This window comes from Vitis vinifera, chromosome 4 (assembly GCF_030704535.1).
Source record: "Vitis vinifera cultivar Pinot Noir 40024 chromosome 4, ASM3070453v1".
NCBI lineage: Eukaryota > Viridiplantae > Streptophyta > Magnoliopsida > Vitales > Vitaceae > Vitis > Vitis vinifera.
The window spans coordinates 16,460,247-16,475,130 of NC_081808.1; the positions used below are offsets into that span (position 1 = coordinate 16,460,247).

The 14,884-nt window shown below is 32.1% G+C and overlaps 1 protein-coding gene across 3 annotated transcripts; it reads left to right on the plus strand.

Annotated features, from left to right (window-relative positions):
• Positions 1 to 1,582: 1,582 nt before the first annotated feature.
• On the plus strand, positions 1,583 to 12,923 carry LOC100252715 (uncharacterized). Of its 3 annotated transcripts, none has more exons than XM_019219649.2 (8): positions 1,583 to 1,680; positions 4,225 to 4,584; positions 4,689 to 4,863; positions 8,657 to 8,837; positions 8,936 to 9,019; positions 9,283 to 9,390; positions 11,122 to 11,391; positions 12,376 to 12,923. In XM_019219649.2, exons 2-8 carry the CDS (start codon positions 4,260 to 4,262, stop codon positions 12,412 to 12,414), a joined length of 1,182 nt encoding a protein of 393 aa, XP_019075194.1. In that variant the 5' UTR covers positions 1,583 to 1,680; positions 4,225 to 4,259; the 3' UTR covers positions 12,415 to 12,923. The 3 variants fall into 3 exon arrangements, with proteins under 3 accessions (XP_019075194.1, XP_019075193.1, XP_019075192.1); XM_019219648.2 differs by having other exon boundaries at positions 12,659 to 12,923; XM_019219647.2 differs by having other exon boundaries at positions 1,584 to 1,680; positions 12,653 to 12,923.
• Positions 12,924 to 14,884: the final 1,961 nt, after the last annotated feature.

Genomic DNA, 14,884 nt, shown 5'->3' on the forward strand with positions numbered 1-14,884 from the left:
GCTTATGGTTCACTTATGTTTTGAATTTAATATTAGTTAAAAATAAATTCTCTTTGTAGTTCATCCCTAATAAAGATTTACTAGATGCTTATGGAGGGTTATTTAGTGCTTGCGATAACTTGATCGATGGCTAACCTAGTTTAATCCTTTGTAGTTGAAATCTAAGGAGAATCTACGAGTTGAATAGAAAAGATTTTCATGTATAAACTGTTCTATACATGCTTTTATTTTAAGTCATTATAAAAAATTATATTCTTTCTAAATAAAGGGACAATGAATGCTTTACTTGAGTCATTAGCTACAATTTTGATTAATTGTGTATAGAGATTGAAGAAGAACCTCATAGATGACCTTGCGCTTGACTGTTAATAATAGAAACAAAAGATCAAAAATAAATTTTACACACTTGAGATCTAAACTAAATTTGCCAAATTAGATTTCAAGATTTAACTTGATTTTAAGATATAATTTATTCATGGATAGACTTTCTAATCATCTTTTCTTTCTTTCAATGGACTTGAATACCTTTGGATTTTCCCTTTTACTTGTTTGTTTGTTACATCAGGCCTTTTAATCATCATTCTTTAGTTACATTCTTATTTGTTTAGTTTAAACTTTTTTTTTTTTTTAATTCAGCAAATATAAGCAAACAAGTTAGACGGTGTTTGTTTTTTTGGCTTTTTGCTGAAAGTAATTTGTTTTCATAATTTAGGTTGTTTGTTTTTCTATTTTTTCATGACTTATTATAGACTTTTTACTAAATAGAAAATCCAAAATATATAGTTTTTTTTAAATAGAAAATATAACATATTAGTTTTTCTTTATTTTTTAATACTTAATAGAAATAAAATACTACAAAAACAAACAACATAATATTTAACACTATTAAGCATTAAGGTTCTATTAAGAATTAAGTAAAAAAACAAACACCACCTTAGTGTTAACCTCGAAAGATGCTCATTATCAATAATTTTATTACCACAAATGTTTTAACCAAGTGACTCATCATCTAACCATATCCACACATTTTGATATGAAGCCTTAAGGACTTATTACCATTAGGTTCACATGATGCATGTTGTTGACTTAAGTGTAAATATTTTGATAAAAATTGTGGTTTATAGAAGTAAATCAAGAAACTTCTATAGTACATGTTTAGATACATTTTACATTTTAAATTTTTAAAAATAAAATATTTTTTTATATAAAATATCATAATTATTACACAAAAAGTACCTTAGATATGTTGTGAACTTAAAAAAAAAAATTAAAATTTTTAAATTTAAGAAAGATATTTTTTTTTTTGTATTTTTAATGTTTTGAGAAAAAATTTTAATAGCACAATAAATTTTATATTTTAAATAAGAATTTTTATATTTACATAGTAATTTTTATTTTTAAAAGTAAAAAATAGAAAATATTTGGGAACGGCACCTTAGGTCATTGTATTAAACAATTGGCTTAATTAAATGGCAGAGTGAGAGTCAGACGATACAAAGTTTAATTTTTCTGAGGGAGCTACGTCAACATAATAATGCCACGTCATCAGAGGAATTGCCACGTCAAATAAAATATGAATTACAATTGCGGTAACCGTGCCACGTCAGTTGTTCATTTTCAATGATCTTAAAAGCCGTCTGCTTTGAGAACTGGGGTTTGCCACTCTCAGAAGCAACTCTGGTAAGATTCTCTCACCATTTCACCTACTTTCTAATTCATTTTTATTTTTATTAATATATATTACATTTATTAGGTGTTTGATTGCTTAGAAAAGGCAAGAAAAAAGAAAAGAAAAAAAGAAAAGGAAAACCCAACTCACCTAAGCCAAATTTAATCTATTTATCTTCGAGTCTGTTTGGTTGCATGGAATTGGGGCCTTGTATTTGAAATTGCCGGCCGTTGGTTTAGATTGTATAGAATTGGATCCGATTTAGAAGAAGCTTTGATTGCATTTTTTGTTTTCTCCTTTTTACTTTTTTTTTCTCTCTATTTCGATCATCTGTTTGGTTGCTTGGAAAAGGAAACAAAGAAGGAAAAAAAAAAAAAAAAATTGGAAAAAAGGATACAAAACCAACTAAGCCAATTGAATCTATCTCTTTTTACTGTGGTTCTGCTTGGTTGCAATTGAAGCCTTGGGTTTGGAATTGGGGACTGTTTAAAGGCTTTGTAGTTGGATTTGAGCACAAAAAACCTGAATCAACGAAATCAATTCCGCGGGAATTGGACTTCCGAATCAAATCAATTCTGGAAAAGCAGCTGTATTTTGTATTTTGGAGCTTACCACTCTGTTGGTCGTCAAGAAAATTCAGAAAACTGGGATTTTGAATCTTTACTAAAATATATAGGTGTATTAGACCCACTTAGAATGGAAGCTCTTCTTTTGTCTGTTTTTTTTTTTTTTTTTTTCTTTCCTTTTCTTACCACTTTGCAGCAACCAACAAGAGAATAGTCTGTTTTCCAAATGGTTAGGCTTAGTTTCATCCATGGATATTACTGCATCTATGATCTTTGGGAACCACTGGTTTTGGAGTTGTTTATGTACTATTGATGCTATTTGATGCATTCAATACCTTCAAAAGAGGAAAAAAACGTGATGATTATACGAGTGTCCTTGTGTCTTGGCAATTCTAGGTCAAATTTTCCATTGTGTACTTTCAACTCGGATAATTTGAATCCACCTTTCAGACTTTTGCCATTTCAAAGATATTTGCGATTGATAATAACTAGATGAAATGATAAGTGATTTGAGATTGTCAATGAGTGTAAAAATTGATCATCCAAGTTCTTAAATAGTTATATATTTGTCAAAAAATAGGATTGGAAGCCAATTGGCTTCAGGCTTGATTGATACATTGAAGGGTGATAGAACAACTATCACTCCTAAAGTTTCAGGCTGATGTTGGATCAATCAAGTTTCGATCACAACATATATAATTTCACCTTTCTTTAAAACAATCTAAGCCATTGGATAAGGGTTGAATACCTACTATTTAAACTCATTTCTAGAATTAGGGATGGATGACAATGAGAGTTGAGTGTTGTTCCTTGAGCTTCGAATCATTTGCCAATTTTATTTCATTTTATTTTTTTAGGTGGGGGGTTGTTTGTTTTTGGGGAAAGTTTACGAGCATTTGAGCTGAAAATCTCATTCTAGTGGAAAATTTTCCATCAAAATGGGTTGATTCAGAGTTGTTCTCCATTCCTACTCTCATTTTCTTTATCTTTTATGGAAAAACCCAAATATCTTCTTGTGTGGGTATTAAGGAGAGACCCAAATCATGCTTGGAAATGACTCCAAAGGGTTCCGCATGAAGATGTTTGAAGCTAATTTCCTAAGTTACTAAACAAGCAGTCTGGGAGAGGTTGGAGGTCTTAGGTTAGGTAAAACCTTGTACTCAATATTTTCTTCATAGTGGATGTAGTAATTGTGATTAACCTACGGTTTTTTTTTTTATCTCTTTGGGAATTTTCCACATTAGAACATTTTGTCTTTATCTCTCATTTCTCTCAATTCTCTTTTTAGATTGTTGTTTGGGTTTGGTTAATAGCTTAAATTTCAAAAGTATGGATAAGACTTTATTTGCTATGTTGGGAGAGTGCTGATATCATTTTCTTGGGGCTTGCATATATTGAACTGTTTGGGAGAGAGTTGCATTATTTTTGCATGTTCTTTGTTTGTTTGTTGAAAAATTGAGAATAGAAAAGTTGGGAAAGATTGCATTTGTGGGTCATCTTTAGGTGCTAATCCATGATTGAGATTCACTTACAATGTAAACTGTGATTCAGTTCTGGCAGTTTGTGTCTCTTTATTGCTCAATTTCTTCTGAAACGAGGGGAAAAATTCCAAGTTTCATTAGTTTCTGCTTTACTACTTACCTTGCTTTCCTATTTTGATGATCTTAATGTTGCTTCTGCTTATGTGGGGTTTAACTTCAACTTGTCTGATTTTAATCAAATAAGACATCAGTGCCCATCTTGTTTTAAGCGTTGAGGTGAATGAATTCTTGTGGTTTTGAGTTTGGAGAATATATTAGCTTTAATTAAATGAACTACTGGTGCATCTATTTGTTTGAAGAGGATTGGGAGAATAATGGCAAAAAAGTTTCATTTCAAGTAGTCATTTTCTTTGAGGATGTTCTTTAAGAATGTACTTTTTGTAAACTAGACCATAATTCATGTTCTTAATCCCATAAAATTTCTCTTCTTGTGATTTTTCACTTTTAGGAATTCAAGTGAATACATAATTTGGTATTTGGGTAATGGCTTATATCCCTCCACATAAGAGGCATTTGACGGATGCATCCACGCCATCCCCTACTCCAGATTTTCTCGTTCCTCAATTTAGTAAAAATCTAAATCTGAGCTCATCTGGATCTAATGTAGATAGGAGGAAGGAGAAACGAGCTTTGAAGGAAAGGAAAATTGTTTATGCGAACCATTCATTATCTAGATGGTGTGTTGTTGGTCTGACAGATGATAAACAGTTTCCTGCTTATGTTGGTCTGGAGCCGACTTCCTTGGGATCCATTGAGCGCAAAACAGGAGAGAAGCCGCTAACTTTAGTTGATAGTCGTCGAGGAAAAGGTTTATTATTTGGCCCTTGTTAGTTTTATCTTGATTTGTGCTCTATGCATTGCTTGAATTAAGGACATGTCTGACTCAATGGCATTTTTCATTTTCCTTCAAAGAGAATAGTGATGCAGGAGGAAACATTTCAAAAAGCCCATGGGTATATGTGGCAGAAAATGTTCAACAAGACCTACTTTCTTATTTTGAAAATGTGAGGAATGAGATGGAGGTCAACAATGTGGAAGAAGTAAAACCATCACTGACTGCTAAATTTGGAAAAATTCTTTTTCATGGGTAAGTGATCTTGCTTCCATTGATCGATTGGCTATTGCTTCTTTGGTTACATGGCTTGATTAACATCTTTTCTAAATAAATTGTCTGTGCTTTAATCAATTTTTGTGGGATCAGCTATTGAAATGTAGAGTTCAATGTTAGTCAAACTGTTCATTCACATGTTAAACAATGTTATATAATATGTACCGTTTTATTTCTTTGTAGACTAATTAAAATTTGAAATCTGAAGAGTGTGAATTGTCCAACAACTTCAAATTACCATGAACTAGTATTTTTCTGTCTTTATCACTCTCTTATAGAGGTTTGCCTTAAACATGAGGACTCTTGTGGTTCAACATCTAGTAGTTACAATTTTTTATCTTTTCCCTCAACTATGGATTGCTTGTTGGAGTCTCTTGATTTGCCTAAGGAGCAGCCGCCCTCTGAATGAAGTGTCTATTTCTTACTACATTCTTATATGCTCATCTTCTTGATTTAATCATTGCGATATAAGGCATTTGTTGAAACTATGGATGCCTTACATTGCTGTCTTGTGCTAGCATTTTATACCCAAATATTTGATAGATTTTATGGTCATAATGTTATAGAAAAATGTGGGCATGCTGTTATAAAAGGAAATTAAGAACTAGGGCTAGGGCTCTTTGGTGTGTGGCCGATCTTGCTTTATCATGGGTGATTTGGTTGGAGAAAATGCTAGCTTGAATCTTTGAGGATAAATGGAGGCCTTTGGAGTTAGTATGGGATTTCATATATTTTCTTTTTTCTCTATTGTCTATTGGTATAAGTTACTCCAGAATCCCTAGGCATCCCGCAGAGGTAACAATGTTGGATTGAAATACTGCTCATTTTGAGAGGAGCAAACTAACAGCAGTGCATTCTGAGTGAGTTTCTCCTGTTGGGCCGATTGGCTTGTATCAATTGAACCAGGTCTGAAGTCTCCTTCAAAGTGAGTATGCAATGTCCATGTACTAATTTTCCAGGGTTTTGACAATAGCAAAGAAATGTTTAGTGTGTGATAACCAGTGTATTAGATTTTCATCATTAAACTTTTCAAATTCAAGCTTCAATGAGTGTAGACTTGCATAGGTGGCCACATTAGTGTTTTGGTATGGGGTTTTAGGTCTATCTTCATTTGATATAATTCCTCTACATGATTCTTTGAAAATTGTTGGACAATCAATTTCTTAAAAAGTTTAAGCTGTTAGGAATTGGCCCCACGATGTATATTTTTCTTTCCAACACCCTCTCTCATTTGATATAATTCCTCTAAAATGACACTTTGAAAGTTGTTGGACAACCAATTTTCCTAAAAGCTTATGTTGTTAGGATTTGGTTCCATGATGTATCATATCATGATCTCCAACACCTTTTCCTCATTTAACATAATTCCTCTAAAAGGATTTTTTGAAAGTTGTTGGACAACTAATTTTCCTAAAAGCTTAAGCTATAAAGTTTTGAAGACAGTCTCCCTTAGCCTTACATGTGGGTTCGATAAATTGAGGAAATGAACAATGTGGTGAGGTTTGGATACACAATTCCAAGCAAATGAGGTCCTGATATGATGTTGGACAACTGACTTTCTTAAAATCTAAAGCTGTTTTGAGCCCACAATGTGTATTAAGCTCTCCAACAAAAGTCATTTTTTTAATGGACTATGATTTCCATGGGCACTGGCAAATCCAATAATTGAGATGCCGTTTCCTCCTTTTGCCTTTTGTAGATCAAATTGAACAAAAAAGTTTTTGTGCTTTGTTGTTCCCCATGTTGAGTGAGGCTTTGATACCTAATCTTCTGAATTAGAGTTGCATGGCAAAGAAAAAAGACAAGTTTGGAGTTTTGATTGTGAATCACTCACCTTAGGAACCAGCTTTCAAAAACTAGGATACTTGCTAATGGGAGGAAGTATCTTCATTAGTGACAGTGGATTGAAAAAGCTACATGAGTTTGAATGCTAAGGAGTCATTTTTTTCTTTTATTTTTAAAATCAAAATCATTGCCAGTGGAGACGGGCAATATGAATGAACAGTTGTACCATATTGCCATGGTGAAATTATACCCTGGCTGCTACCTGTTCTCTTATATTGAGGCTTTATACCTCTTTAATTGAGGCTAGTAATCATCTTAGATCATGAGAATCATCCCTCGTAAAAAGGGAGATTCTCAACATCTTTAGCTGATTTTCTAGATCAACCTAGCAATCTTAGGATATTGTAATGTAAAATCACATAAGATCATAACATATCTTGTGTGAAAGAGAATATATTCAATCATGTTTGGTCATGTGAGCCATGCATTCGAAGCATGTCATGCTAATTCCAATAGGTAATGTGTCCCAATTATAATGTTTACAGTTGGACATCATAGTTATGATCATTAATGACCATTTGACTTTCCTAAGCAGCCACTATCTACTTGCACGCCCTAATTACTCCTTTTACAAAATAACTAGATATAAAGAATGTTGGCTTCTTTTCCCTCATGAACATAAATAATGTTAACTCCTTGGGCACCATAAATAGACCTAAGAATCTAAGATGCCTTCCAATTGATTGTAGAAGTTCCGGATTGAAACACTTTGCATCATATTATCTCTGGAAAGTTAAGGTTTATGAGTTCAAAAGAATCAATGTGGATGAGTAAATTATAGTTTGGAGTTCAAAAAAACTGGGTGGACTTATATCCTCCCTCACTTGCTATTGAACAAAATAAATATGTTCATTGCCTCTTTGTCAACTTCTTGATTGATTCTGCAAGGCAGCAGGATAAAAAGATGATGATTAACTCATCACTGGAAGACCTTTGACCTTTTTTGCCACATTTTCATAGGAATCTGCAATGTTTGAAGTTGGATTCCCTGATGCTAGGACAGGATGGCCATTTAGTGATGACAGCACAATTTCGGTCTTCTGCAGGTCTGGGAACACGTAGGTGTTATCTTCTTTGGATCATTGGTTGATAGTTGGTGGGACCAATTCCCTGCAAATATAGTTAAGATGGTATCAGTGCTATCCTAAGCCACCATTTTTGTTTGGGAGGTTTTAGATAAGATTACCACACAGGATCATTTATGATGCCTCACTTTTTTGCATGCTACATGAATGAATAGATAACTGCCATTTACACTAGCATGACATTCAAGTATGATTTTACATGGATTAATCATCTATTATCACTCGTTGTAAAACACCTCATGTTCCTTAGGATGCAATCATGCAAAGAGGATGGTATGTCTGCCTATGTCTCTGTGGCTTATTCTCCTTCTTATGCTAAGAGAGGCAGTACATTTAGCCCAAATGTGCACCCCATTGTGTAAGTCTGATGTTCTTGGCTGCCCACCATATGTGGATGCCTGCCTAGTGTGGACGCTGGGGAAAAATTGCGGAAAGATTCCGATCATGTTTTTTGGGATGAAGAGGCTGACCCTTTGACATAGATCCTAGGACAGAAATGTACCATCAGTCTTAGTTGCCCTTTCTTATCAAGGTAGTTGGTCCTATTTTTCCCTCAATTACTCATCATCATTGCAAGTATCACTAAAACGACATGTCAAGATGTTTTCATCTGATTGTGCAAAGAAAATCCTAGTTGTACTCTTCCTTGATTTAGAAAGTTAATTACTACAAAAAGGACCATGCATAAGCCTTTCTATTTTTGTTAGGTGACTGTTGACATAACTGCAAATTCATATTACTATATTAGCTTTCGCAACAGAAGAAAGCATGTTTTACTTTCACTCTAGTTGTACTTAGAAGAAGCTGGACAAACATATATTAAATAAATCTTTATGATGCAGTGACCCTTCAGTTGGAACAGAATCTGTTAGGAAGAATTTAGTAACAGAAGTCAAATTAAGACAATTGAAGAGGCAATTTTATACAAACGTGCCATCTTCTTATGTCAAAAATATTATAGATGGAGTTGTACCAAAGATTGGAGTCAATTTTGAGGAGGAAAAGGAGTTATACCAAATAAAGGTAGTTCTTTTCTTAAACCTCTCTAGTAGTTTTACAGTTCTTAATCTTTTGAACAATTTGCTACTGACTTCTCAAATTTGTTTCCTTGCATTGTATAGTTGTCTGACATCACCAGACCAGATTCCACGATTTCATGCAAATGCTCTGTAACTCAAGATGAAAAAAAGCTCAAACTCTATAAGGCAAGTTTTCTGATTCTTGCCCACAGTATATTTTATTTTACTTAAAAAGAAAAATGTCTATGTGATGTTGTTCTCAACATGCTATCTGGTTTTGCACTGGCAACTTTTGGGAGAATATTAAGTATCTCATGTAGGTGTAATTTACTTTGACTATGTTACCTCCCAAAACTCTATTTCTTCTCTTCAATTCTACTTCTCCTTTTGGTCTTTAATGGAGTTTGTTTAAGGTGGCTTACATTGAAATATGACCATTGTTCTTGTAGATTGAATTAAATCAAGTTCGTCATTTGGTCATAGACATATCTTGTCTTGATAAGAATCTTGACCTGAGGTTGATGCTATCTACCAAGAGGATCTTAACATCTCTGACTGTAAGTTACTTTGCTGCTATGTGCATAAATGGATCATCTGATGAGTGCTGTTTAGCATTATTTCATTGTCTAGGCACTATCTTTGTCTCTCTAGCTGGTATTTGCTTATACGTGAAAATTTTATGAAAGTGGAAAAAAGAAACAAAGACATTAATCTTGATATGGCTTTTTGGGACTGTAAATTATGGAAATAGTAGTGGATAACTCCATTATCAATGTCTTTGCAGCACAAAATTATAAATACTTTGGTTGATAACAATCTACACTTAATGAAAGAAAAGTCGAAGGTAGCTGCCCTTTTATTTTGGGATTCTGTTTCCTGGGTGTACACTGTATATCATATCTCATTTTTTTTTTCTTTTGCAACTTCTTTAAAGCTTATCATTATCACACTATATGCACTCTTGTCCACTGGCCTAGACACTTTTCCTGATTCTGTTTTCCTTGACAAGCTGAAAGAATTGTAGCCTGAGGTTTATTTATTCATTTATTTTTTCAAGCTCCATGAAATATTCAGGATAATATTTTCTTTCTTTGCAATTTCCTAAACCAAACTCTAGATTGGATTACCTTTATGACTTAGCTATAACAGTATATATTGTTGCACAGGTTATTCCAACTACTTTGTGGACTTGAAAGTCATGCTTTGGATATAAGATTTTCCATATAAATATGCTTTCTCATGTTTGGTTGTATATGACTCAGTTTCTTGCATTTTTCACTTTTGAGTCGTATCCAGCAATCATTGTGTAAGATGACTTTACTGATTTAAGTTTATCCACTTCATCATATTCCTTTTTTCCTCTGCAGCCTGAAAGTTGAGGTTGAACTTTGCTTTTAGTCAATTCCCATCTACAATCTGCCATTATCCCTTACTCTATAGACCAATCAAATTCTATCCACTTTAAATTCTCTATTTTTTCTGTGCTATTAATATTTATTTACTACAAAATTCTTGCAAGATTAAGTTAAATAATGGTGAGCATATAGGAACTAGAGATTTTACAAAACTAGAAAGTTTCTAAAAGCACTTAATTGCCTGGTTACTTAAGGAAAGACTTCTGACTAAAAATTAGGATTAAGAAACTATAGGAAGCTACCACTATGATAGAGTGAACCACATCACAATAACGTGAAAAGTAATGCATGAAAATGGTTTGAACAGTTCCTGTTATGATAAATTGCTATATTTTCACTATAATGGCTGCTTGCTAACATTTAACTCGATATATAATTTTTATTCTGATCTTCTAAGTTACAAATGCCTATTAAATGACCTACATATGAAAAATATTAATTCTATTAGAAAAGAACTCTCTCTCTCTCTCTCTCTCCTCTTTCACAATTTCTTATTGGTTCAAAATACAAAATTTTTCTGTTGAGTTTTGTGGGAAGGAAAAGAACACAATTTTGACTTAATTCTTCTGTTGTTGTGGTTAGCCTAGTAGTTTGTACTCCAGTAAAATAGTAGTGTTGGTTTTATTTTTCTCGAGTTCTGCATGATGAAAAATTTTAGATCCAAAATTGTCTCTTTTTCTTTTCCAGCACACAGCCAGCAGCAAACTGTGGCATTGATTCAATTTGTCTAATATTTAAAATTGGGTTGAAGTGGCAGTCCAAAAACATTCGAGGGTCTGGAGATGGCTACCATATAAGAGTTTTTCCTTGTTGCACACATTTGTCTTTCTAAAATGTGATTTGTGGTTGGTCTAACCAAATACACTTTTCCAGGATGACGAGAAGCAGAGTATAAGCAATCTGATTAGCTCTGCCATTCTCGATCCAGATGTGAAGGGTGGGTTGAGATGGCCCTTTGGGAAGGAGTCTTCTGGAGATCGATACAGTGTTATTGGTGTCTGGCACATCAAAGCTAAAGCTTATACAAACTCATCAGTGAGGCTTAGAGTGAGGGATGCCGATCGATTTGACTTCAGGTCATCAGCAGGGGAAGTGGCAAGGGAAATTACTCTGAAGATGACAGGATTAGTATCACAATTACGGGTAAGTACTGTTTTTCTGCAGATGAGATACTGTAACCCTAGTGCATGCTTATTATGCGGATAAAAAATGATGTGTTGACCTATTGCATGCTTAGTATGAGGATCAAATGATCTGCTTTATCTGATTTTTTGTGGTTGACAAATCCCTTAATCATACTTGACTAATGCTGAGTTACCTGACATTCTTGTGTACAGTATAGCTCAATAGTTTTTTTTTAGAGCATTTTATACATTGTGAGTCCAAATCCTAACAACTTACACTTTTAGTAAAGTTGGTAGCTCAACTCCACTTATTTAATCATTTGTGATTTGTCTGCATGCCTGTCCATCTTACCCAAAACCTAACAGCTTATTAAACTTTAAACTTATCCGAATATTTTCAAAACATCATATTCTTCATTTTATTTTCAACATGCATATTTTCTTGGGCAAATTTGTTAGAGCAAGTTCCATTCCCAGACACCGAGTTTTTGTAAACATTCCTTTTTAGTTTTGTATTTCATTTTCTATGTAGAAGAAATCATCAGTGGCTTGTCCTCAAAATAAAAATTAGCTGATGACCTCATATCATCGGTAATCCTTGAAAAGCATGAAAGTTTTATGATGGTTCAGGATGATATCGATTAGACAGAAGTTTGGATGTGGATGAACCCAGTTTTTGAATGAGCGTTGAGTTATATGATCATGGTTGCTTGGTGGGAGTGCAATTTGGGCGGGTTCAACCCAACCCAACTCGATCCCAACCTGATTTTGGGCATATTTGGGTAGCATTTTTTGCAATTTGGGTTGAGCTTGGACCAAAAAAGCTAACCTGAATTAAATTTGGGTTGGGACATTGGGCAACCCAAATACTGTGTGTATCATAAATAATTAAATTTTATACTATATTATTTAACTAATGATATTTAAACCTTAGTTAACTTTAGGAATTTAATTAACACTTGAACCCTAGTTTTGACTTGACAAACCTGCATAATCTCTCCAGCTTGATCAACCTGAGCATAACCCATACATTTTTCTCTAATCCGGGCTTAACTTGATTTTAACCTGAGCTTGGGAAAAAGTTTGGGTTGAGCTTGGGTTGGGCTTTCGGGCAAATGTGATCTTTTTGTGGGTGGAACTTGGGTTGACTATCGGACTTATCCTGCTCGAGTTGTGCCCCTCCGCTTGGTTTACCATTTTGTTTCCATGGAATGCTAAACCCACCGGATTTGCTGCTAATCTGTAATTTCTTCATGGCCTTGTTGGGTTTCAATTTTCAGGAACAGAAGGTTGAAGTGGAGTCAGTTTCTGATCAGCTTAAAGACACCTTAAAACTGGTATGGGACCATTTCTTAAGCTCTGCTTGTTCGTTCACTTGAACAGTAGTATGTGATGGATTTTAAGTCTTTCCTCCTCTTTGTTCTTGTAAATTTTTCGGAGTCTGTCTTTGAGAAAGATGTAATGTAATTGTAGAAGAGAAGATTATTACACTTTTAATTTGGGTTTTAGTATTGTTGTGCTTGATGCGAATATCAGATTGTTTTCCCTTCACATCTCTTGTTTGGATTGGAGGAAAAGTACTAGGGAAAGGAAAGAAATAGTTATAGTAGATAGTATTAAAAAAAAAAAAATCAAATATAATAAAAATGATCTATTTCTAGTGGACATATTTTCATTTGTAAAATTTTCTATCAAAGCAAACATTCTTGAAAAAGAAAATGCCCCACTAGGTACATTGATGAAATTTCCTCTATTTCAAAATCTATTCCTGCTATGGAAGGGATTATTTTACAGTATGTCATACACAAATTTTTCATAGAGTATAGTTTGATTTAATTACAAATATTGATTACACTTTTAGGGGATGATTTTAGGCCCTGACTTTTAAAATAACTTAAAATTATTTTTATAATTAATTGGTTTGGCATTTTATTTTTAAAAACAGTTTTTCCGAAGAGAGAAGTGTTTTTAAAAATAATTTTCCTATTTTAGTTTTCTGAAAACATTAAATTTTTTGTTTGTATTAATATTAATTAAATTAATTAATATCTTATTAAAAATAAAAATAGTTTTATAATTATAAATAAATTAAAAATCAATAGTTTTTAGTAAAATACTAATATAATAATAAAATTATAAGGTATTTATTTTTATTAAAAAAAACATAAAACTATTTTAATGGATATTATAAAAAATGGGTATAACATTTTTATAAAAGCATAATTTAATTTTTTTAAGTAGGTAAAATTTTATTATTATATGTATACAATTTATTACTCAATTATTTTAAATAAAATATTTGCATTGTTATTTTAAAATATTATTATTATTATCTATTTTTAATTAAAAAATCAATTAGGCTTTTGAATTTTAAATTATTGTTAAAAATTATTAGATTCATTAAAGAATCTAAAATATGAAGTCTCTCTTGATGTGGTTTTTCTTGATGTACAATCGATTTAGATTCAATCTACTATTAATTGTTTTTTTTTTAATTCAAAATTATTCTTAAAAATTAGTAGATTCATTAAAGAATTCAAAATATGAAGTCGCTCTTAATCTCATTTTCCTTAATTTACAATGTTATTTAGTAAGAAAATTTGGAAGAGTATAAGAAAAAGTAAAATCATCACTTGTTATGGACTAGTTTTGTATCTCTATCATTTTATATATATATTTTTATTTTTGTATTAAATGATCCATTTTTGAGTTCCAAATTAGTTTTAGAAATTACTACATTCATTAACAAATTCAAACATTAAGTTTTTCTTGATTTGAAGTTCCTTTGCTTAGTGAGAAAATTTATAAAAATGTATTATATGCATAAGAGAAAGTCATTTAAGACTAATTTTGGTTCATGTGTAGTTGAAATTGATTTTTTTATGCAAAATTTATTTTTTAAATTAATAAGTTGTTTAGCGAGTTTAATGTATTAAGTCAACTTGATTTGGAATCTATTTTCCTAGTGAAAAATTTAGGAAAAAAAATATAGTTTTATACAAAAGAAAAACAATAAAATTATTTTTAGTTCAACTTGTGCCCATCAATTTTTTATATTAATCGAGCCAATATTTGAATTTAAAATTATTAGAGTTATTAATGAATGCAACATATTAAGTTTTCTTTGATTTGAAGCCTATTTGCCTAGTAAAAAATTAAAAATTAAATGGTTATATGCATAGGAGAAAATAGCAACGATTCGTCACTTTATAGTATAATTGGATTGTCAAGTTTTAAGCTTCATCACATTGTATTATTAATTGGATTAATTCTAGTATTAATAAAGGATGAAAATATTGGGAAATACGGAAATATTGGTACTCGGATTTTATAGATACATCGAAAATATCAATAGATATTTTGACAAAAATATTGATGAAATTAAAATTGTTCAAAATTCATAAAAATACTTAGAAAAACTTCAAAAAAACGATGAAATAAATAAGAATACACATATTAAAGTTATTTTGTAAGTGTAATTGACATAAGTATGATTAAGGATATGTTAAAAA

What these genes read in the sequence shown, in the direction of transcription:
- LOC100252715 (XM_019219647.2), top strand. Translation starts at nt 4,260, where the DNA reads ATGGCTTATATCCCTCCACATAAGAGGCATTTGACGGATGCATCCACG. An exon ending in TGATAGTCGTCGAGGAAAAG is followed by an intron (nt 4,585 to 4,688) that starts GTTTATTATTTG and finishes TTTCCTTCAAAG; the next exon opens with AGAATAGTGATGCAGGAGGA. An exon ending in GGAAAAATTCTTTTTCATGG is followed by an intron (nt 4,864 to 8,656) that starts GTAAGTGATCTT and finishes TTTATGATGCAG; the next exon opens with TGACCCTTCAGTTGGAACAG.